The sequence below is a fragment of the Cetorhinus maximus genome, chromosome 7 (assembly GCF_964194155.1).
Source record: "Cetorhinus maximus chromosome 7, sCetMax3.hap1.1, whole genome shotgun sequence".
Taxonomy (NCBI): domain Eukaryota; kingdom Metazoa; phylum Chordata; class Chondrichthyes; order Lamniformes; family Cetorhinidae; genus Cetorhinus; species Cetorhinus maximus.
The window spans coordinates 107,589,412-107,614,057 of record NC_135885.1 but is presented as its reverse complement, the minus strand read 5'-3'; the positions used below and the strand labels follow the sequence as shown (position 1 = coordinate 107,614,057).

The following is a 24,646-nucleotide window of genomic DNA, read 5'->3' as shown; positions in this document are numbered from 1 at the left end:
CTCTTCAACTCATTACTTATTCATCCATGCAGAGCATGGCAAATCTTGTGGTTGGGGTGGGCAGGAAGTCGCTGTCCCTGTCATTACCTCATGGGGTCCAAGGTCCGGGCGCCATACCGAAAGGGCAGTGGCCAGCCATGCACTCACTGCAAGCCAGAAGTTCCATACTCTGCATCAAACAGAATGTCGAAGAGAAGACAACAACATTGGGCCCTGCGGTTGTGCAGTCTCCCTGCAGACTTGCCTCCAGGCCATCCAGGAAAAGCGGCAGGTGCTGTTTCTCCGGGAAGGCAGTAGGAGACCCTCCCATCTGACCACAGCGGTCGCAGCAGAGGTTTGCGCCCATGGAGTTCAGTACAGAGACACCCAGCAGTGTCAGAAGATGATGAATGATCTGCTGAGCTCCGCCAGGACAAGTGTACCATCTACTCACTGCAAACTGGCACTCTCATAAGGGCATCGGGCAATCTAAGTGTGCGAGTTCACAGGGATGTCACACACGAGTTTGGGTTGCAGCACTCACCAGAAGATGGGACACCTGCACTGAATGTGCGCCAGTCACTTCATGCTCTCAATCTCATATCAGTTGCAGGGCAACAGGCTCCTTAATCACTTACTAGGGAGGACTCAGCAGCTGCCACAGGCATGCATGATCCTGAACTGCTCATACTACCACTGGCATGATAAGCAATTCTTCTGTCTTTCTGCAGCAGGAGAATGCCTACAACAAGCAAAATGCCCACAGACCGGAGGGGGAATCCCTGATATTCAAGTTCTCACCCTGTGTGAGGAGATGGCTGCCGAGCTAACCAGAGAGGAGCAGGACGGTGCCTGTGCCAAAGGCGAGACAGGACTCCCCCAGCAGGAAGCCAGCGAAGATGCCTCCAGTCTGCAGTTGTCAGCTATGCCCACTGAGTGAGGTGTATTTAAATAATGAACCTGCATACTTAGTCAATCACTAAATCTTTCTTTTCTCTACTCCAGGTACCAGCAAGAAAGCGGGAGGACCACAAGGTAGACCAGACATGGCCCCAACCCCAAACCCACCTCTGAGGAGGGTGCCTCTGAACCCTCAGAGGATGCACTATCATGGTGTTCACCTACACACTCCACACAGATACACTCACCTCAGTGGGTCTGAGTTCTAGATTAGGCTCGGGGTCACAATCTGGTGAGCACATCGCTGACACAGATCCACAGCTGGCACAGGAAGTGCCTCTGATACTCAGAGGACTGCTGGAGACCAGGTCCCTGCTGAGCCCCAAGCAGATGACGAGCCTCTGGACTCGGCCCTAAGAGACCTGTTGGAGATGCAGAAACAGGCAGGGGAACATCAGGGAGAGTTACCAGAGGCAATGCGCAGGCTGGACTGAAGGCTAGAGGGGTCCATCCATGTTCTGTCTGCTGTTATGGTTCTGGCAGGTTCTGTGCACACATTTAGTGCCAGGCCTCTGCATATTAGCATAGTTTGGCGCATACAAAGGATCAAAACAACAGCAGGGTCAACGGCAACTAGTGCAGTTTAATTCATCTATCATAAATCAATGTACATCAGAGAAAAATAATGTCTGTAATAAAAAAGGTGCTGGGACCTTCCAGCCAGCAGAAGATAGAAAACCAAAATATTCAACAAATGTGTCGGCAGCTTACTCTGCCTGGAATCTGATAGCTATCAGATTGCCACGGGCCCGTCTGCAGCGTTTTACCAATGCTAGGGCCTCTGCATGTGGCTTGATGACATCCTGGCCCTCATCAGCTCCATCCCCTTCGCTGTCCTCTTTGTCAGAGGAGACAGCTTGCTCCTCCATGTCTCCCTCAGCTAAGACATCCCCGTTGTAGTATTAGGTTGTGCAGGGCGCAGCACACAACAATGATTCGGGACACTCTATGAGGCGAGTATTGGAGAGCTCCATCTGATCAGTCCAAACATCTGAACCTCATCTTTAGGAGGCCTTTTGTCTGCTCAGTCATGGACCTGGTGGAGGCAAGGGCATCATTATACCTCTTCTCAGCAGCATTCTGCAGATGGTGAACTGATGTCATCAACCAAGGCCTGGATTTTCCTGTCGGCGATTTGGGGGCGGGGCCCGCTCACCGACGGGAAAATGATGTGGGATGACATCAGGTAGAATCCCCGACATCATCCCGGTCCCTTTAAACTGTTAGGAAGGCGGGCGGACAGCGAAATCAGCTGTCCACCCGCTGACCTGTCAATGGCCAATTAAGGCCATTGACAGGCTAATTAAGATAATTAAAGACCTGCCGGTCCAACCTTAAGGCTGGTGGGCAGGCCAGGAGCCCCAGCGGGCTCCTGATAATACATGAAACCTCATCCACTGGCGGGATGAGGTTTCATGTCCATTTTTAAAAAGTCCAATAAAGTTTATGTCATTTTTATTAACATGTCCCATCTCGTGTGACATTGTCACATGAGGGGGACATGTTAATAATTTTTTAATTTTTCTATTTTTTGACTTTTCTTACCTGTCACTAATCTCCCTGAGACAGGACTTTGCCTCAGGGAGCAGTGCACTCTTTTGTGTGCATGCGCGAAAGAGCGCAGTTTGATAGATGGGGAATCCCTCCCCACCCCGCACAGGAAGCACATAGCACTTTCTGCCGGGAAGGCCGCTAGGCCGGCCTTAATTGGCCCTCCCACTCAAAATGGCGGCGGGGCCCGTTTCGGTGGCGGGGGTCGGCTGTCCGCCCGCCGCCGAGCCAGTGGGGCCCGCCCGCCAACCGAGGGCAAAATTCTGCCCCAAGTCTTCTGGAGGTATCTGTTGTCCCTGAGTAGCTAGCCCTGCAATTGCCAAGGTCCTTCAAAAACTTATGGCACCTGGGAGTGAGTTAGAATGTATGCACTGTGTGAGCTCCCTGCAAACTGAGCACAAACTTTTAGGATTTGCCTTCAGTGATCACATATCAGCTGCACGTCCTATTGATAAATGTGACTGGCTGTTGTCAGAGAGTGCTCAAGGCCACATGTGTGCACCATGCGCTTACTGGAAACCTGATATTGCTGCAAATCCCAAATGGCTTTCAGGATCCAGATGGAATTGGACAAATTGGTGCACTCTCCTGAACAGGCCCCCCGTGACCTCCCGTGTGCACTTGTGTATCACTGACTGGGAGATGCCACACAAATCGCCAGTGGAGCCCTAGAAGAATCCATTGGCAAAGAACTTCAAGGTGGCGGTGACCTTCAATGCCACTGGCATTCCAAGTCCTTGCAGCCACAGCTTGTTGTGGAGAAGCTGGCAGGTGTGAGTAACCACATCCCAGGATATCCAAAGGGGCCTCTGGCATTGTCTTCCGCTCATTTGTAGGTAAGTGTATATCACCTGCAATATACCCATGTTTGAGCCAATGGTGACCTTTGAAGTGGACCCTGTTTGCCAGCATCTTGATCTTCTTGAGGCCCCACTGCCTCTTGTTGCTCAGGCTGTTGCTCCTCCTGGCCCTGTGCCAACCTGCACTGGTCCCTCCTTCACCTCATCTGGATGTGAGGGATTACCAAGTCAGGGTTGCCTGGGGCCTGCATCATCAAAGCCTCAGTGGATCTATGAAAGCACTGAAGTAATAAATTTAGCACCTATGTCTTTTACAGGTTTCCCTCTATCTCAAAGCCAGCAAGCCAGTGATAAGCCCTTTGCCTGGCCTCTGTCTAGACATGGCATCCCCCTTCCTGGTGAAGGACATCCTGGGGGACCAGAGGTGAGTGTTCCTCTCATTCATATATGACTGCACATGGAGATATTGCTCTTTGACCAGGCTGTTGAAAGCCATGTGTGTGAAGCCTCCTTCTGACACTATTCCGCTTGCCTCCACAATGCTCAAGACTCTATAGAAAGACCATTGCCTTGGCAGCATAGAAAGACTTACCACATGAGCCCTTGTCAAGTATGACCACTCACTTGGGAGGATGGAGGTTTGGAGTCGTGAGTTGGCTGCATCCACCAACTGTGCCTGTTGGAGACACCCATCTCCCTTTTTGCCTTCATCCCTGCCTCTGACTGCAGCTGATGGCAAATGCACAGAATGAACAGCAGCTCCACATCTTGCTGGGGTCTCAATGTTATGAGACCCATGGGGTGGAACAAACTTACTTCCATGCGGGCTTTACCAGAGACGAACATAACTGAGCATGTTTGACATCCAGTCACCTCATGATTATTAGAGTGTCACTTTAGTTGGCCACTTGTACTGTCCTCGAAATCTACCCACCTGAAAAGACCCTCCTCCCACTTTGAGGGATCGCACTTACTGACTAACTGTGTTGTCAAGGTCATATTTGAAAAATGGTGGGTGCCACCTTCCAAATTCAGCCCACCACCTTTCACCCTCCCCCTGTTACCTACGAAATTTCCCCTATCACCCTTGACCCACCCAATATCACCATTCGTCTCCCCTCTGTCACCCTTGAACCTCCCCCTGTTACCCTGGACCCTATCACGATCCACCTCCACATGCCTTCCCTCCCTTCAGAGCCAACACCCATTACTGGCCCCTTGCTCAACCTGACCCTTCCCATTATCCAAACCACCTGTCCAGTCTGACTCTGTGACCCCCTCCCCCCCAACAACATGAAACCTCCACCTGCCAAATTATCACCCTGGATCTGCCACCCTACCACACTCCACTTAGAAAACATCAATGGGATTAGGCAAAGTCAACAAGGATTTATGACAGGGAAATCATGTTTGACAAACTTGCTGGAGTTTTTTGAGGACGTAACTAGCAGAATAGGTAAGGGAGAACCAGTGGATGTGGTGTATTTGGATTTTCAGAAAGCTTTTGATAAAGCCCCACATAAGTGGTTAGTGTGTAAAATTAAAGCACATGGGATTGGGGGTAATATATTAACATGGATTGAGAATTGGTTAGCAGACAGGAAACAGAGAGATGGAATAAATGGGTCTTTTTTAGAGTGGCAGGCGATGACTAGTGGGGTACCGCAGGGATCAGTGCTTGGGCCCCAGCTATTCATAATATATGTCAATGATTTGGATGAGGGAATCAAATGTAATATTTCCAATTTTGCTGACGACATGAAACTTGGTGGGAATGTGAGCAGTGAGGAGGATGTTAAGAGGCTTCAAGGCAATTCAGACAGGTTGGGCGAGTGGGTAAATACATGGCAGATGCAGTACAAACTGGATAAGTGTGAAGTTATCCACTTTGGTAGGAAAAACAGAATGGCAGAGTATTATTTAAATGGTGATAGATTGGGAAATGTTGATGTTCAAAGGGACCTGGGTGTCCTTGTACATCAATCACTGAAAGCAAGCATGCAGGTGCAGCAAGCAGTTAAGAAGGGAAATGGTACGTTGGCCTTCATTGCGAGAGGACTTGAATACAGGAGCAACGATGTCTTACTGAACCTATACTTGGCAGATGGAGTTTAATGTAGTAAAATGTGAGGTCATGCACTTTGGTAGGAAGCAGCAAAAGGCAGTGTATTATTTAAATGGAGAGATTCCAAAAAAGTGCAGCACAGAGGGTAAAAGCAAAATATCGTGGATATTGGAAATCTGAAACAAAAACAAAAATTGCTGGAAAAACTCAGCAGGTCTGACAGCATCTGTGGAGAGGAAGACAGAGTTAACATTTCGAGTCCGTGAACAGCACAGAGGGATCTGGGTATCTCTTGTGCATGGAATACAAAAAGTTAGCATGCAGGTGCAGCAAGTAATTAAGAAGACAAATGGAATTTTGACCTGAATTGCTAGGGGGTTGGAGTTTAAAAATAGGGAAGTCTTGTTACAACTGTACAGGGTGTTGGTGAGGCTGCACCTGGAGTACTGTGTACAGTTTTGGCCCCCGTATTTAAGAAAGGATATACTGGCATTGGAGGCAGTTCAAAAGAGATTCACTAGGCTGATTCCTGGGATGAAGAGGTTGACTTATCAAGAACAGTGAAACAAGTTAGGCCTTTATTCACTAAAGTTTAGAAGAATAAGTGGTGCTCTTAATGAAATGTATAAGATTCTGAGGGGGCTTAACAAGGTAGATGTTGAAAAGATGTTTCCACTAGTGAGGAAACCTCGAACTCGGGGGCAGAGTTACAGAATAAGGGGACAATCATTCAAACTGTGATGTGAAGGAATTTCTTCTCTCAGAGGGTAGTGAAGTCTGGAATTCACTAGATAGTTGTGGAGGCTATATCACTGAAAGCATTTAAAGAAGAGGTAGATAGATTTTTGAAATATCGGAGAGTTGAGGGCTATGAGGAGCTAGCATGAAAGAGGAGTTGAGGCAGATCTGGGGCACATCAGCCATGATCCTATTGAATGGTGGGGCAAGCTTAATGGGCTGAATGGCCTACCCCTGCTCCTATTTCTTATGTTCTTATGTACAGGGCCTTGGTGAGGCCACACCTGGAGTATCGTGTGCAGTTTTGGTCTCCTTACCTAAGAAAGGGTATACTTGCCGTAGAGGGAATGCAACAAAGGTACACTACACTGATTCCTGGATGGTAGGATTGTCATGTGAGGAGAGATTGGGTCAACTGAGCCTGTATTCACTGGAGTTTAGAAGAATGAGAGGGGATCATATTGAAACATGTAAATTTCTGAAGGGGCTGGACAGACTAGATGCAGGGATGATATTTCCTCTGGCTGGGGAAGTTTAAAACAAGGGGTCACAGTCTTGGGATACGGGGTAGCCCATTTAGGACTGAGATAAGGAGAAACTTCTTCATTCACAGGATGGTGAACCTGTGGAATTCTCTACCACAGAAGGCTGTGGAGTCCTAGTCACTGAATATATTTAAGAAGGAAATAGATTCCTAGACTCTAAAAGCATCAAGGGGTATGGGGAGAGAGCGGGAGTATGGTGTTGAGATAGAGGATCAGCCATTATCATGTTCGAAGGGCTGAATGACCTACTCCTGCTCCTATTTTCTATGTTTCCCCCCTCTGACTGTGACTGTTCCCTCCTCTGACCAATACCCTGAGTTCAACCCCCAGGACTCGACCATCAACACCACTGATCCCATCCTCTAGGACATTCTCTCCTCAACAGTCTTCAGATACTCTCCCCCCACCCCACTCACACTTCCCCAGACACTCGCTTCCCCCCTTTCCCCAGACATTTTCCCCCTCCCTTCCACCCCAACCCCTTTAGCATGCCTCCCCTGCCCAGCTTTCATCCACCCTACCCCATCTTTGAGCCTTCACCTGCATCCCATGCCCAGCCTTGGTGCAGCTTTTGCTACCAGCATTCGATATGAGTGAAGTTATGAGCGGTCCCCAAGAAGGCAAAAACAGTGTCCACTGACCTCAAAGTAGCGGAAGAGGTGAAGCTTGCCAGGTGCGTGTCACTTATAGTCGTAAAACTGAACGTTCTAACTTTGTTGGGGAGCTTGACCCACCTTTATTTCACCTTTAAAGTCCCGAGAACAAAATTCCTACAGTTCATTCCGATGTCAGGAAACAGATTTTCAGCCTCATGCCAAAATAGGTTCTCCCGCCCACCACACTCCTGGTTGCTGGTGGGACCGGAGGATCCTGCCCACAGAGAGTGAGACATTGGGCACAAAAGTGCAGGAGTTAGTGCAGTGGGGAGGATGGTCTAAGTGCTAGGTCACTGGAGAGTAAGTTCGCATTCTGCTGCAGACAAGTCAGACAAGGACTTTGATGGGCCAGGTGATAGAAGGAGGCTAATGGGTATACATATCCAAAGGTTTGGTGTACCGGAAAGTCTGACAGAAGCACCAGAAGCAGCACCAGACCTAACTAAAATTGAGCTGCCAACATGGTGAAGCTACAGCATAGGAATACATGCATGCCAAACAGCAAAAGCAGCATAGTATAGAGAAAGCTAAGTGATCCTACAATTAACGGATCAGATCAAAGCTCTGCAGTCCTGCCACATCCAATCATGAATGATGTTGGACAATCAAACAACTCACTGGAGGAGGCTCCACAAATATCCCCATCCTCAATGATGGGGGAGCCCAGCACATCAGTGCAAAAGACAAGGCCGAAGCATTTGCAATCATCTTCAACCAGCACTGCCAAGTGGATGATCCAACTCGGCCTCCTTCTGAGGTCCCCAGCATCACAGATGCTAATCTTCAGATAATTCGATTCACTGCACATGACATGAACCAATAAACAGCTGAAGGCACTGAATGAACCAAAGGTTATGGGCCCTGACAACATCCCAGCTGTAGTACTGAAATTTGTGCTCTAGAAATAGTCACATCCCTAGCCAAGCTGTACCAGTACAGCAACAACAATGGCATCAATCCGACAATGTGGAAAATTGCCCTGGTATGTCCTGTCTATGAAAAACAGGACAAATCCAATTCCAGCCAATTATTGCCCCTTCAGTCTACCCTCAGTCTTCAGCAAGGTGATGCAAGGTATATTTCACAATGCTGTCACACAGCGCTAACACAGCAATAACATGCCTAACTATGCACAATTTGGGACCTGGCAAGACCGCTTAGCTCCTGACCTCATTAGAGACTTGGTCCAAAAGTGATTAAAGAGTTGAATTCCGGAGGTGAAGTGAGCATGGCTGTCTTGACATGAAAGGCAACATTTTATCCCGTGTGGCATCAAGGAGCCCAAACAAAACTGAAGTCAAGGGGAACTAGGGGGAGAACTCTCCACTGGTTGCAATCATATGTAGCACAAAAGAAGATGGTTGTGGTTGTTGGAGGTCAATCATCTCAGCCCTGGGATGTCACTGCAGGAGTTCCTCAGGGCAGTGTCCTAGGCCCAACCATCTTCAGCTGCTTTATCAATAACTCTTCCCTCTGATGTAAGACCTGAAGTGGGGATGTTTGCTGATGATTGCACAATGTTCAGCACCATTTGCGACTCCTCAGACACTGAAGCATTCCATGTCCATATGGAGCAAGAGCTGGACAACATTCAGATTTGGGCGGATAAGTGGCAAGTCACATTTGTGCTACACAGGTGCAAGGCAATGACCATATCCAACAAGAGAGAACCTAACCATCATCCCTTGACATTCAATGGCATTGCTGTCATTGAATCCCCCACCATCAACATCCTGGAGGGTTACCATTGACCAGAAACTGAACTGGACCAGCCATATAAATACTGTGGCTACAAGGGCTGGAAATTCTCTAGCAAGTAACTCACCTCCTCACTCCCCAAATCCTGCCCATCATCTATAAGGAACAAGTCAGAATTATGATGGAATTCTCTCCAGTTGTCTGGATGAGTACAGTTCTAACAATACTCAAGATGCTTGACACATCCAAGACAAAGCAGCCATTTGATCAGGACCATATCCACTACCTTAAACATTCACTCCCTCTATCATCGGCACATAGTAGCAGCAGTGTTTACCATCTACAAAATGAACTGCAACTCACCAAGGCTCTTTTGACAGCAACTTCCAAACCCGCAAACTCTACCACCTGGAAAGACCAGGGCAGCAGGCACATGGGAATACTTCAAGTTCTCTTCCAAGCCAAACACCATCCAGACTTGGAATTATATCACTGTTCCTTTACTGTCGCTGAGTGAAAATGATAGAACTCCTTTCCTAACAGCACTGTGGGTATACCTACATCACATGGACTGCAGCAGTTCAAGAAAATAGCTCACCACCAGCTTTTCAAGGGCAATTAGGGATGGGCAACAAATGTTGGTCTTGCCAGCATGCTCACATCCCAAGGACAAATAAAAAATAAAGCCTGCCCATAATGTCAAGGAGCCAGCCAGGTACTAGGTTGTGTTCAGATCTTGGAGTCATTAATTTCCAACATCCATCAGCACATCTGTGAAACCCATTATAATGCAGCAACTGCTGAGCAACGTCACAGATTCTATGTAACACAAACAGCTTCCATCAAAGGTTTGAATGATGCAGTGGAAACTCACACTGCTTTTTTGTAAGTTCTTACTGCTGCTGTTGTTCTAGATATTCAAAGGTGCTTCCAAGACACCGCAGCAGTTCACCAATCTGCTCTTGGTGAATGGGGCGATATGGTTGAGGTTACTGGTATCTCACATTAATTATTTCATTACATAAAGCCAAGGCAGAAAGGGGCTGTCCACAGTGTCGCCTCCCGTCCTCTTCATGTTCCTCCACTTCCTGTTGTACTTCCCTTCCTCCACTTCACTGCTGTCCTCATCCTCCTTCTCGTGTCCCTTCTTATCTTCTCACGTGATAGGTGGTGGCAAGACTTGTTCTTTCAAAATGGCCAGGTTGTGAAGCATGCAGCATACCACCACGAATTTTGACACCTGCTCAGCTTCCAGTCAGTGGAAGCATTATTTGTGCATGCCAGTAGTCTGCTCTATAATGTTCCTTGTGGCAGCATGGTTGTCATTGTAGACCTGTTGTGCACATGTACATGGATTCTGGACCAGGGTTTTGAGATGAGTGGAGAACCCTTGTCACCCAGTAGCTAGCCTTTGATATTTGGTGGTATAAGAGGGAAGTTGTCCTTCTGCTTAACGAACTTAGCAGCCTGGAAGAAGCCAAAGGCATAAATGTTAAGAGCCGTGGTTACCCCGACAACCACAGACAATGTAGTCCTTTCTTTGCTTTGAGGTTGCAGCTGTGGCTGGAGCATTTGCCAGATTTCACTTTTGTAAAACACTTTTGTAAAACAAAGCTATATTAACCATTGTCTTCACTAGAGTTGAGATAAGAGAATTTCTCTCTAGACCTTCAATGGATATGACCAACCAATGAAAGCCTTTCTTTACCTCCTCCTCCCTCTTCAAGCAGTGTGTCCTGCTCTGCATGACCTCTCTTCCTTTTTCCTCGTCACACTTAATTCACAAAAGAAGACACATCTGGTCACCCATGCCTAGAAACAACTTGTTTCAGCAGAAACTTTTAAAGGGCCAAAAATGTACTTCAGCATTAGCCTTTCTGTAGATTATTGAAACCTTAGGCAAGTATGGATGAAAACTTCAAAAATTCATACAACTGCAGAAGCAGCCAGAAGAAATAATCCAAGAACTAATTTATAAGTAGTTAGCCATTCCTTAAGTAGCACTTTCAGAGGTGTGGTGGTTAAAATCCAGGTCTTACAAAGGACTGATGCAGAATGAAGTGATGACTGCTATGATAATGAACATTCACCAGCAGACCTGTGGTCATACACTAGCTGCCCTCTGAGGGTGTGGAATCTCTTTTGGTTCATGAAAATAGTTGCGTTCACATGAGGTGCCACAAGAAAAATGTGTGTGCAGTCAATGGCACCCTGCACTATGGGGAAGTACACAATCTTTGCAAACACTCGTGCTTGTTTCCCCTGCTTGTCTTTGGCAAGAGGAAAGCTGTCCTTCTGTTTAATGAACCCCAGTGACCTCCCTTAGCAGCCTGGAAGAAGCCAAAGGCATACATGTTAAGAGCTGCAATTACCTCGACAACCACAAACAATGTAGTCCTTTCTTTGTTTGAGGTTGCAGCTGTGACTGGAACAGTTGCAAGTTTTCACTCACAAACTCTTTTGTAAAACAAAGATATATTAAGCATTTCTTCACCAGGGTTGAGATAAGAGAATTTCTCTCTAGATCTTCAGTGGATATGGCCAACTAATGAAAGCCCTTCTTCACCTCCTCCTCCCTCTTCAAGCAGCTTGTCCTGCTCTGCATTACCTCTCTCCCTTTTTCTTCATCACACTTAAATCCCAAAGGAAGACATATCCAATCACCCATGCCTAGAAACAACTTGTTTCAGCAGAAACTTTTAAAGGACCAAATATGTACTTCAGCATTAGCCTTTCTGTAGATTATTGAAACCTTAGGCAAGTATAGGAAAACTTCAAAAATGCATACAACTGCATAAGCAGCCAGAAGAAATAATTCAAGAGCTAATTTATTAGTGGTTAATTATTCCTTAAGTAGCACTGTCAGGGGTTGGACGGGGTGGGGAGGGGGCGCATCCTCCATGTTATTTAATATCCTGTTCAGTTGTGGGAAGGTTAAGAAAGATGTAGGTTGAAGCTTGGCATTGAGAAATGGCAACATTGGTGTCAAATCGGCAGTGCACGCTGATTGAGGTCATAATCTGCATACTGCCGGCTGTTATTGGGTGCATGCAAGCAAACCCCTTTAACAGGATGGTCCAGCGAACTTCCCATTGGAGATACGCGTGTATATCTCAGACACTATTTTAGAGTTTTAGGAGACTGTGTAGCATTTAAATAATGGTTGACACAGAGCCCAATTTCTCCAGAGAGTTACTGAATTGGGAAGGGTTATGTGGAGGGATTATGTAGAATTGGGATTAAAACATAGGAGCGCTAAGGCTAACAAAATAGCAGAACAGGTTCAATGGGTGAAATGGCCTTCTTCTGTTCCTATGTTCTTCTATTTTGATGTCCCATCCCCTCAACTCCCACCAGTATTATTCCACAGCAGACTTCTGGGAGGTACATTATCTCATTATAAATAGCCCTCTCTTTTCTTTCCCGTGATGTTCCTCAACATTGCTCCCCAGCCTGAGAGTTTGTGTAACCTGAGCTGGAGGCTTTCTTTGACACAGACTAATATGTTGAATATTGGGAATCACTGGTATGTATCAGACTAAGTAAAACACTTCATTTACCACTCCTGCCGGGAGCCATCAATTCATCTAACTGGGCTAAGTAAGTTGGAGGCATTAGCCCTGCAGTTGAGTTTGATGTAGATACCTCCTGAAGGGATGAATATTTGATCTTTCAGCTCCACCGCTATTGATAGCTTAACCGCTGTTCTGATTAAGTTCATGTTTATGGCATTATGAATTTCAGTGTGATTTATGCTCTCCTCATCAGCAGTTTGGTAATGCATTGTTAATGCCTGACTGATTGCTTCTTCTGATTTGTAGAATTGGAAGGCACAGGCCAATGATCTTAGCAAAATAAACAATGGGGCTAAATTTAGGAATGAAACACTACCAATGGTCTGCCCCCATTTATCAGGAAATGGCAGACATGCTGCCCGACCAGTCTTTAATGAAAATCACGCACAGTCCACCTGAGATTCCCTGATAGCAGCAGCCAATGGGCAAGGTTCCCCATAGATATTGCGTGTTGGTAAAACTGGCTTTAGTGTTATCATTCGTTTGACCTTCCTTGCCTGAGAGGTCAGGAAACTTGCTTCCAAGCCTGTCCTGTTGCCCTGGAGTCTTGTGTCTAGAGGTGTAAGTGGCCATTTCAACCCTTTGATTTTCTGCTGGGTGTCTCATTTTCTTTTTATTCATTGCTTGGATGTGAGATTCATTGGCAAGGCCAGAATTTGTTGCCCATCCCTAATTGCCCTTGAGAAGGTGGTGGTGAGCTGCCTTCTTGAACTACTACAGCAACTACTACACCCAGAGCGCTCTTAGGGAGGAAGTTCCAGGTTTCAGATCTAGGACCCAGGAATAAAGGAATAGTGACAAGTAGCATTCATATCACATGTCACTAATTCAGAATGGTGTATGACTTGGAGGGGAATTTGATGCTTGTGGTGTTCCCACGTATTTGCTACTGTTGTCCTTCTAGGTGGTAGAGGTCATAGATTTGGAAGGTACTGTCAAAGGTGCCTTGGTGAGTTGTTGCAGTGCATCTTGTAGATGGTACCCATGATGCCATTGTGGGCTGGTAGTAGATGGGTGCCGATCAAATGGGCTGCCTTGTCCTGGATATTGTTGAGTTTCTCGAGTGTTGTTTGAGCTGCACTCATCAAGGCAAGTGGAGAGCATTCTATCGCACTCCTGACTTGTGCCTTGTAGATGGTGGACAGGCTTTGGGGAGTCAGGAGCTGAATTACTCACTGCTGAATTGCCAGCTTCTGACTTGCTGTGATAAGCACAGCATTTATATGGCTGGTCCAGTTAAGTCTCTGGTCAATGGTAATCCCCAGGATGTTGATGGCGGGATTCAGCAATGGTAATGCAATTGAATGTCAGAGGGAGATGGATAGATTCTGCTTTGTTGAAAATGGTCATTGCCTGGCATTTGTGTGATATGAATGCTACTTGTCACTTATCAATACAAGCTTAAATGTTGTCCAGGTCTTGCTACATGAACTGCTTCAGTATCTGAGGAATAATGATTGGTACTGAACATTATTCAATCATCAGCAAACATCCCTAATTCTGACCTTGTGAAGGAGGGAATGTAATTGATGAAGCAGCTAAAGATGTTAAGGCCTAAGACAACACCCTGAGGAAGTCCTCTGCATTGATGCCCTGGGAATGAGATAATTGGCCCCCAATAATCTCAACCTTCATCCCATATGCTTCATACGATTGCAATCGGTGGAGGGTTTTCCCCATGATTCCCACTGATTTCAATTTTGCTCAGACTCTTTGGAGCCACGCCAGGTCAAATACTGCCTTAATTTCAAAGGCAATCACTCTCAACTCACTTCTGAAGTTCAGATTTTTTGACCAAGTTTGGACCATAACTGTATTGAGGTTTGGAGAATATTAGCCCTGACAGATCCAAATTGAGCCACATGAGAGAGTACTGTCGATGACATTTTCTATCACTTTGCTGATGGTTGAGAGTAGACTAATGGGAGGGTATTGGCCAGAGTGAATTTATCCTGCTTTTTGTGGACAGGATATACCTGGGCAATTTTCCACGTTGTTGTGTAGATGCCAGTATTGTAGCTGTACATGAAAAGCTTGGCTAGAATGTGGCTATTTTTGGAGCACAAGCTGGGATGTTTCCAACATCCACAGCCTTTCCTGCATCCAGTGCCTTCAGCATCTTTTGATAAGATGTGGAATTGAATTGGCTGAAGCCTGGCATTTGTAATGCTGGGAACCTCAGGAGAAAGATGAGATAGATCATTCACTGGGTACTTCTGGCTGAAGATAGTTACAAATGTTTCAGCCTTGTCTTTTGCACTAATGTTCTGGACTCCCCCATCATTGAGGATGGGAATATTTGTGGAGCTCTGCTTAATTGCTCATTTGTCCACCACCATTCACAACTGGATGTGGCAGGACTGCGGAGCTTTGATCTGGTCCGTTGGTTGTGGGATCACTTAGTTCTGTCTATCACATGCTGCTTCTGCTGTTTAGCATGATTAGAGTCCTGTGTTGTAGCTTCACCAGGTTGGCATCTCATTTTTAGATATGCCTAGTACTGCTCCTCTCATGCTCTCCTGTACTCCTCAATGAATCACAGGGTGATCCCCTGGCTTGATGGTAATGGTAGGGTGAGGAATATACCAGACCATGAGATTACTGATTGTGCTTGAATACAATTCTGCTGATGATGATAGCCCAGAGCACCTCATGGATGCCCAGTTTTGAGCTGCTTGATTTGTTCTGAATCTATCCCATTTAGCACAGCGGTAATGCCACACAACATGATGGCGGGTATCCTCAGTGTGAAGATGGGACTTTGTCTCCACAAGGATTGTGTTTGTCACTCCTTACCGATACCTTTATGGACAGAGGCATCTATGACAGGTAGACCGGTGAAGGTGAGGTCAAGTAGGTTTTTTTCCTCTGGTTGGTTCTCTCAGCACCTGTTGCAGGCCCTGTCTGGCAAATATGTTCTTTCGACCAGCTCAGTCAATAGTGGTGCTTGTTGGGGAGCTTCACCTGGAATACATACCGCACCTAAAGTGCATTTGATGCCCTTGCTATCCTCAGTGTTTCTCCAAGTGGTGTTCAACATGGAGGAGTACTGATTCATCAGCTAGGCATTTAATGGGCTTAAATGACCACCCCCCCCCCCCCCCCCCCCCCCCGCCACCCCCGATGTCATCATACCTCATTTCACCAAGGGTCAGGCCTACTGCATGCCTGCACAATGATCTTAAAACTCTAGGCCAGGTCTCTCTGTACCTTATACTCTTTAGAACTGTGCCATTGAGTCTATGTTGCCTCTCCCAATCCCTGCTGCTAAAACGCATCACCTCACACTACTCTGTAGTAAATTCCATCCGCTATTTGTCTGCGCATTTTGCTAGCCTATTCATGTCCTGTTTCAGCTGATTGGTATCATCGTCACTGTTTGGGGAACATCACTGTTTACCATCCTGCAGTCTGAAGAGCAAACATTTACCATGCCTCCCTGCTTTGTCCTTAAGCCAATTTTTTATCCAATTTAACAATGACCCTCCTATTCCATGAAACTCATTTGTGTTAATCAGCCTTTTATGTGGTACTTTTGTCAAACACTTTTTTATGATCCATGTAGACAATATCCATGGCACTCCCTTAATTAACATTCTGTGCTACTTTATCATCTGGGACCAAGACACCACAGCCTCCACTTTCTATTGCAATTCTACAAAGAGAAATCAAACTTGTTATTATTTAATTGGAGACTGAAATAAACCACAGACCTGTGCAGTTTCTTTACTTAGTCTATCTGCCTCTCTCTGTTCCTCATAAATATTTATCTACATTTAAACAATGACTGCACCTGAAAATAGCTGATTTTGTGTAGAGCACTTTCAGACATTTTTCACAGATGTTCAAAGGTGCTAGAGTGGAAATTCCTCCCTTCTCCCTTTCTCCTTTCTTTCTCTCCTCTTTGCTTTTCTCCCCACCTTGCCCTATCTATAAGATAGTCTTTTTCTCTCAACCAATTGAAGCGCATCAATACTGTTTATTATTACAAGTGAAAGTAGTTCCTAAGCTGGCCGGTTTGATTTAACTGGGACCTTTCTACTTTCTTGAGGAGTTCCAGATCAGGATCATTGATCTGGAAGCTGAAATGCAGACATTGCGCAACATACGGGAGGGGGAGAAATACCTGGATACTTTGTTCCAGAAGACAGTCACACCTCTTTGAAGAGGGTCATCTGTTTTGGTCAGCAGTGAGGGACAGGAGGATATGACTGTCAGTGAGGCAGGTAATGGGTCTGAGCAGACAATAGTGGAGGAGCCTCAGGCTTTGCAATTGTCAAACAGGTTTGAGGTGCCCACAATCTGTGTGGGTGAAAGGGAAGTCTGCAAGGTGGATGAGCTAGCTGGCCATGGCACTGTGGTATAGGAAGCCATTCAAGCAGGGGGGGGGGGAAGAAAGGAAAGGAATGTAGTGATAGTAGGGGATAGTATAGTGAGGGGGATTGACGCAGTTCTCTGCAGCAAAGAGCGAGAGTCCAGATGGCTGTCTTGCTTGCCCGGTACCAGGGTTCAGGACATCTGCTCAGGGCTGGAGAGGAATTGCAGTGGGAGGGAGAGGGTCCAGTTGTCATGGTCCATGTAGGTACCAATGACATAGACAGAACTAGAAAGAGGTTCTGAAAAGTCAGTATGAGGAACTAGGTACCAAATTAAGAAGCAGAAACTCCAAGGTAATAATCTCTGGATTATTACCTGAGCCACGTGCAAATTGGCATAGGGCAAATACAATTAGAGAGACAAACGCGAGGCTCAAAGACTGGTGTGGGAGAAGTGGGTTCTGGTTTGTGGGGCTCTGGCATCAGTACTGGGGAAAGTTGGGACTGTACCGTTGGGACGGTTTACACCTGAACCGTGATGAGGTGAGTGTCCTCGCAAATCGCATAACTAAGGAAGTAGAGAGGGCTTTAAACTAAACAAGAGGGGTGAGGGATCAAGCTTGGGTCGAGGTAGCAATTCGAGGTGTAGAGTCAAGACAGGAGAGCAAATTTGTAATATGAGAAGTGAGGGTTAGAGAGTGGCAGAAAGGGACAGAGAGAAAAAAACCTAAGAATACATCAACAGTCAAGACCAGATGTTACAAAGGTAACAAAAAATCAAAACTGAAGGCTCTCTATCTGAATACACATAGTATTCATAACAAAGTAAATTAATTGATGGTCCACATTGAAGTAAATAAATATGATCAGATAGCAATTACAGAGATGTGGCTGCAGGACGAGGGGTGCATGACATTCAAGAAGAATAGGAATCTAGGTAAAGGTGGAAGGGTAGAACTGTTAATCAAAGAGGGCTTGGTGCAATATTTAGAGATGACCTTGACTCAGGAGATCAGGATGTAGAATCGGTTTGGGTGGAGATGAGGAATGGTAGGGGGAGAAAGCCATTTGTGGGGGTAGTCTACAGGCCCCCCAACAGTCTCCAAAGTGTGGGACAAAGTACTCAAGAGAAAATATTGTGTTCTTGTGATAAAGGGACAGCAATAATCATGGGTGATTTTAATCAACATATAAACTGGAAAAATCAGATTGGCAGTAGTAGCCTGGATGAGGAGTTCATAGACTGCTTTTAAGATAGTTTCTTAAAGCAGCATGTTCTGGATGGAACCAACCAGAGAGCAGGTTATATTAGGCTTGGTATTGTGTAACGTGACAGGGTTAATTAATGACCTCAGAGTGCAGGCACCCCTCGGTAGGAGCAACCACAATATAACTGAATTTTACATCCATTTGAAAGGGAGAAGAATGTGTCTAAGACTTGTATCTTAAACTTAAATAAGGGCAACTATGTGGGGATGAAAGCTGAGCTAGCTGAAGTGAACTGGGAAAGTAGGCTAGAGGATAGATCAATAGAGAAGCAGTGGCAGAAATTTAAGGGGAGATTTCAGAGTATTCAGAATAAGTACATTCCTGCTGTCAAGAAAAATTCTAAGGGGAGGACCCAACATCTGTGGTTTACTAAAGTAGTTAAGGAAAACATCAAACTTAAGGGAAAAGCATACAGCCCCCCAAAGCTGAATGGCAGGACAGATGATAAGACAGAATATAAAGAATGGCAGTGAATGATTAAAAGGTTTATCATAACAGTGTGAGAGGAAGCTAGCTAGAAATGTAAAAACAGATAGCAAGAGTTTCGACAGGCATTTAAAAAGGAAAAGAGTAAGTAAAGTGAGTGTTGGTCATCCAGAGAGTGTCAGTGGGGAGTTAATATTAGATAATAAGGAAATGGTGGAAGAAATGAACAAATATTTTGCTTCTGTGTTCACTATAGAGGATATGAAAAACACTCCAGTAATAGCTGCAAATTTGGAGGTGAATGGGAGAAAGGAACTTAGTGAAATTGAAATCACTAGGGAAATGGTACTGAGCACATGCGGGCTGGCAAGTCTATGGGTCCCGATGGATTACATCCTAGAATCTTAAAAGAGGTGGCTAATGAGGTAGCCGATGTGCTAGTGTTAATTTTCCAAAATTAGCTAGATTCTGGAAAGGTTCCATCAGATTGGAAAGTAGTAAATATAATCCCTCTATTCAAAAAGGGAGGGAGGCAGAAAGCAGGAATCTATAGGCCAATTAGCTTGACGTCTGTTGCGGGGAAGTTTTTAGAATTGATCATTAAGGAGGTTACAGCTGGATACTTAGGAGAGCTCAAGGCAATAGGGAAGAGTCAGCATGGTTTTGTGAAAGGAAAATCATGTTTAACCAATGTATTGGAGTATTTTGAAAGAGTAACATGTGCAGTGGATAAAGGGGAGCCTTTAGATGTACTGTACTTGGATTTCCAGAAGGCATTTGATAAGGTGTCACATCAAAGATGATTATGGAAAATAAAAACACGGTGTAGGGAGTAACATATTAGCATGGATAGAAGATTGGCTGGCTGGCAGAAAGCAGAGAGTATGCATAAATTGGTATTTTTCTGATTGGCAAGATGTGATGAGTGGAGTCCCACAGGCATCTGTACTGGGGCCTCAACTTTTTATGATATACATCAGTGACTTAGAGGACGGGAGTGAAGACATGGTAGCTAAATCTGCAGGTGACACAAAGGTAGGAAAGTATGTTGTGAAGAAGACATGAGGGGGTTGCAGATGGATATAGATAGGTTGAGTGAGTGGGCAAAGATCTGGCAAATGGAGTTTAATGTGGGAAAATGTGAAGTTGTTTGGCAGGAAGAACAGAAAAGCAGAGTGGAGAACGGCTGCAAAATTCTGAGGTGCAGAGGGATCTAGGTATTCTTGTACATGAGTCACAAAAAGTTAGTATGCAGGTACAGCAAGTATTAAGACGGCTAATGGAATGTTATCCTTTATTACAAGAGGGATTAACATAAAAGTAAGGATGTTATACTTCAGTTATACGGGGTATTGGTGAGACCACACCTCGATTACTGTGTGCAGTTTTGGTCTCCTTATTTATGGAAGGATGTAAATGCATTAGAGGCGGTTCAAAGGAGGTTTACTAGATTGATACCTGGAATGAGTGGGTTGTCTTATGAGGAAAGGTTGGACAGACTAGGTTTGTTTCCACTGGAGTTTAGAAGAGTGACGGGTGATTTGATTGAAGTAAACATGATCCTGAACAGCCTTGACAAGGTGGACATCGAAAGGATGTTTCCTCATGTGGGTGAGTCCAGAACTAGGGGACACTGTTTTAAAATTAGGGGTCGCCCTTTTAGGACAGAGTTGAGGAGAATTATTTTTCTCTCAGAGGGTTGTGTGACTTTGGAACCCTCTGCCTCAGAAGGTGGTGGAGGCGGGGACATTGAGTATTTTTAAGGCAGAGGTAGATAGATTCTTGTTAGGCAAGGAATGAAAGGTTATCGGCGTTAGCTGGGAATGTGGAAATCGAAACACTAACAGATCAGCCATGACTTTATTGAATGGTGGAGCAGGCTTGAAGGGCCACATGGTCTACTCCTGTTCCTATTTCTTATGTTCTTATGTTCTGTGCTCTGTACTGAAGCGCTGAGAGAAAGAAGTGGTTGAAGACCAGCAATATACAGACAGCTTTTTCAAATTTGTGCTTCATAAGCCATGAGTACATATCAGGACTACAGGTTGCTGACATCCACACTTCTGTAATACATTTCTGTTCCATGAAGCTCAGTATCTGCAGTGTGAATTCTGATAATATTTGCGAAATGTGCTCTATTAACAAGCTCAGCAGTAGCTTGTTCTGTAATTGGTCTTCCAGGAACTAAGAATGTGCAATTTATGTAATGGAAATAATGATGTGATTCCAATTAATTTGCTAAAGTTTATATAAAAAGAAGTTGACTCAAACTGACTTCATTAGTTCATTTCAAACAAAGACTAATCTGATGCATGTGAGTGACTGGAGCAGCACCTAGTGAGCATGAGCATCAGGAAGCAAGGTTAAAAAAACTTTAAAAGTGGGATTGTGCTGACTAGTGAGTTATATCTTTTTATAAGTCTTTCATAAGTCTTTAGTTAGTCTAATAAGTTGAAACATGACAGGAATCCTGAGCTCTATTGAGTGCACATCCTTTGACATCTGGACACTCCAGGATGCTACTTGTATCCTGGACAACTACACGTGCAGCAAGTGTTAGCTGAAAGAGTTTCATTTCGGGTCTTGGATCTTGAGTGGCAGCTGCAACCGCAAAGTTGGTAGCTACATGGATAGCATGTTTCTGGGTGTGGTCACCCTGCAGCTGAAGGGTTTGCAGGCAGAGAGGGAATGAGTGACCGTCAAGAAGGAGCAGACAGGTAGTATAGGAGTCCCCTGAGTACATCTTTCTCTCCAATCAGTATTCAGTTCTGAATCCTGGTGAGAGTGATAGTTCCTTTGGAGAGTGCATCCTCGGCCAAGTCCGTAGCACAGCAACTAGCTTGGAGGAAGATTGGGAGAGCAAGGAAATTATGGTGAAGCTTTATTAAACAACTGGAGAATTGTATCCAAGTTTGGGCACCACACTTTAGGAAAGATGTGAAGGTATTGGTGCAGAAAAGATTTATGAGAATGATTCTGGGGAATGAGATATTTCAGTTACTTATATTGGCAAAGCTGGGACTGTTCCCCTTGGAGAAAGTTGGGAGGAGATTTGATAGAAATGTGGTTAGGACCTGGAATGAGCTGCCTGAGATTGTTGTGGGGACAGATTTGATTGAGGCTTTCAAAAAGGAATTAGATAATTATCTGAAGAGAAAGAATTTGCAGGGCTGTAGGAAAAAGTTCAGGTCTGTGCAGCTTTATCACCTTCCAGAGACACCTTTTACCTTTGCATAAACTTAACTTTTCATATATGAGTTAAAGGGATCAGTGGCGAAATCAAGTCTGGCTGACTTGGGAGGGATCAAATTCAAAACCTGGCTGACTTAGCAGAAAGGGGAAAAAGCTGAATCTGGAAGCCGAAGACACCCTCCCCCACCCACCCCATAAACTTCCACTGGCTCTGCCGCTGAAATGGGTTAAAATCATTAAATTGTGCGATGATGAACGTTTCACAACACTTTGTTGCTCTAGCTTGTCATTAAATACAGTGCAAGCTCCTGTTGTATGGAATACTCTAGTTCAGTTAATTAACTGCATGTCTTAGAGAGTAAGCTTTCCAGTTGCAGAGTCCCAGTGTCGAACATAAATTCACCATTCATTCAAACATATTGAATATTATGCATGGTGCATAACTGAATTTTCAACATTCATTTCTGGTGGGAGAACAAAGTCAGGAACTGTCCCCATGGGAAATAAGGCCTGTGCAGCCCACATTCTGTCAATTAACATCACCAAAAAATCATGAGCTACTTGATTATGTGGGTTCCTGATTTTCTCTCTGCAGGCGAGAAACTCTGTGACCATTCAAAATACTGACGCAGAAATATCACCTCTTTGAACTTCTGATAGAATCTGTCTGTTCGACAATTTGAATGTCAACAATTTGCTTTTCCATGTGTGTAACATACACATGTTAAACAGTTACCACAAACAGCTGTATTTAAACTTCAGATGTGACACATTGAAGTTCAGTGCTTGTGTAAAAGCCCCACACACCTACTGTTAAGGAGCAAACACAGTCTGAAGTAACCTGTTGCTGTTATTATTCTTGTCTTTTATCCTAGATGGCCTGTCCTTGAGTTTGGAGCAAGTTACTGGTTATAGTTCAAACCTTACAAAAGTTGTCAGCATTTTCAGTAGCTTTAAGGGCTAATTGCAGACTCCTGCACTGCCAACAAGGGATGGTGCTCACAGGAAGAGTCTGGTGGGATTTCGCAGCTTCACAGCCTGTGATTTTCAGCTCATTAAATTCAAGGAATGTAAAGTCATGTCTCCATGTCTGCAATTTCAGTCATATGCTGCTTCCTATTGGCAGATCAGGAACTCAGCTTCAATCCTTCAGCTCATCATTGACTTCCAATCCTGGTTGGTGCCCTCACAGCAGCATTATGCCACAGGGCTGACATATACTCACTCTCTGTGAGTTAAGGGCTGATTTTATGCATATTGAGAAACTTTGGACTCTGTGATTTTTCCCATCTCCAAATTACAATGAATTGAAGATGATCCATAGAAACTCAAGGAATTTCTTAATATGTGATGTCACTGGACCCAGGCCTGCTTCAGGAGCTTATTCAGAAAATGGTCCCTCTAGTGGAGTATTGTGGTGGGAGATGCCATTTTGTGGGAACTGCACAGGGCTGCAGGTCAGACCAATGAGCCTCAATCTAAGAAATTTTTTGAAGGGAAGCAATGTTCAAACAAGTTAACAGAATAACTGTGTGACACTTCAGATTGCCACTAGTTCTATAAATCTGAATGTATATCTACTTACCACCTCAAAACATAGCAAAAGCAGGCACTTGCTGCGAAGATCACACTTATTGCTATTAGCACAGCTCTTGTAGGAATCCCTGTAATAATAAATCACAATCACTAAACCCTTCACCCACAGCACTTCATTTATTTGCCTTAATTGATTTCAAGTTCCTTTTTTTTCGTAACACAGACATTAAAATCTTCTTTTATACCATTTACCACTGTAAAACACACAGAGCATTACTTAAAGGGTCATTACCCTTTCCAATCACTCATTCAACCAACAAAGACTAAGAGACACAGCTTTCTGCAATGTGATTTTGTCCCCTAAACTTTTGGTTCTAACACTCACAACAGTTATATTTTACCCTACTTCCCTCACAAGCCCCACAACTGGAAGCTGATTAATTTTTTGCGCTATCTAGCCCAGAAGGAAAACCACATACAAAAAAAGTTTTCTGGGCCTTCCCTGACCCTGAATCAACTTCCTGACAGTTGTCCAAGTGAAGAAACCACAAGGAGAGGAATCTTATTGAAGCGACCAAGGTCTTGCCTGCTGTTTGGAGAGCCAGCAAGACATCCATGCTGCCATTTTCCCTGAAAGCCCATCAAACCACAAGCCAATCAGGCAGTGGGCCTACCCCTGGAATCAACACTCAGGGAGCAGAAATCTCACCTACCAAGAGTTACCAGCCAATCAGAGGTCAGCAGGTCTCGCGGGCTCATCAGCACCACATGGGAGACTGTGGCTGCTGCCAGAAGGGCAGGCAGTGGAATCTCAGGATTGTGGAGCTACTCAGTAATGTGGCATGGTGGGAGTGGGGTGAGGGTTGCAGGGAAAGGGATGCAGCAGGATCAGCAGCAAGGGCAAGGCTGTGGCTGTCAGTTCCCCCAACCCCGCCCCCGCTCCCTCCCAATGTCCAATCCCTCGATCAGGCACTGATTGCCTTGGATCAACAGACACCCCCACCTGCCACCCCTCCCTCTCCCCCCCCCACTCCCCAAGGTGACAAGTAACCTGCACAGTTTTACATGTCATGCATGCCACATGACAAATAACCTGCCTGGAACTTTGTTAATATCAGTGGTGGTGGGATGAGGTCCTTAAGTGGTCATTAATTGGCCACTTCAGGGCCTCAGTTGGTGACTGGAAGGTCAAACATGGGCCTTCCTGCCCAGAACTTAATTCTGACAGAGGCAGGATGGTGGCAGAGTTCTGCCTAAGAGCATTCTCTTCCCACCTCCAAGCTCACCACCAGCCAGAGCACACGATTCCGCCCGAGGCATTCCCATGTGCATGCTGGTCT

The 24,646-nt window shown here is 45.2% G+C and overlaps 1 protein-coding gene and 1 long non-coding RNA gene across 4 annotated transcripts in view; one reads left to right on the top strand and one right to left on the bottom strand.

Moving 5' to 3' along the window:
- Positions 1 to 24,646, bottom strand: part of LOC144682965 (nectin-1-like) — a 79,853-nt gene that overhangs the window by 5,613 nt on the left and 49,594 nt on the right. The window contains exons 6-7 of one of the 2 annotated variants that reach the window (XM_078545898.1): positions 23,356 to 23,434; positions 21,042 to 21,417 (exon numbers count right to left, since the gene is read on the bottom strand). In XM_078545898.1, coding sequence (XP_078402024.1) covers positions 21,414 to 21,417; positions 23,356 to 23,434 — 83 coding nt within the window. In that variant the 3' untranslated portion in view covers positions 21,042 to 21,413. Of the gene's footprint in view, positions 1 to 21,041; positions 21,418 to 23,355; positions 23,435 to 24,646 lie in introns of those variants that run through there. The other variant, XM_078545897.1, reaches the window with a different exon arrangement.
- The window catches only part of LOC144682969 (uncharacterized), a 192,819-nt gene that overhangs the window by 130,826 nt on the left and 37,347 nt on the right, over positions 1 to 24,646 (top strand). The window lies entirely within an intron of this gene.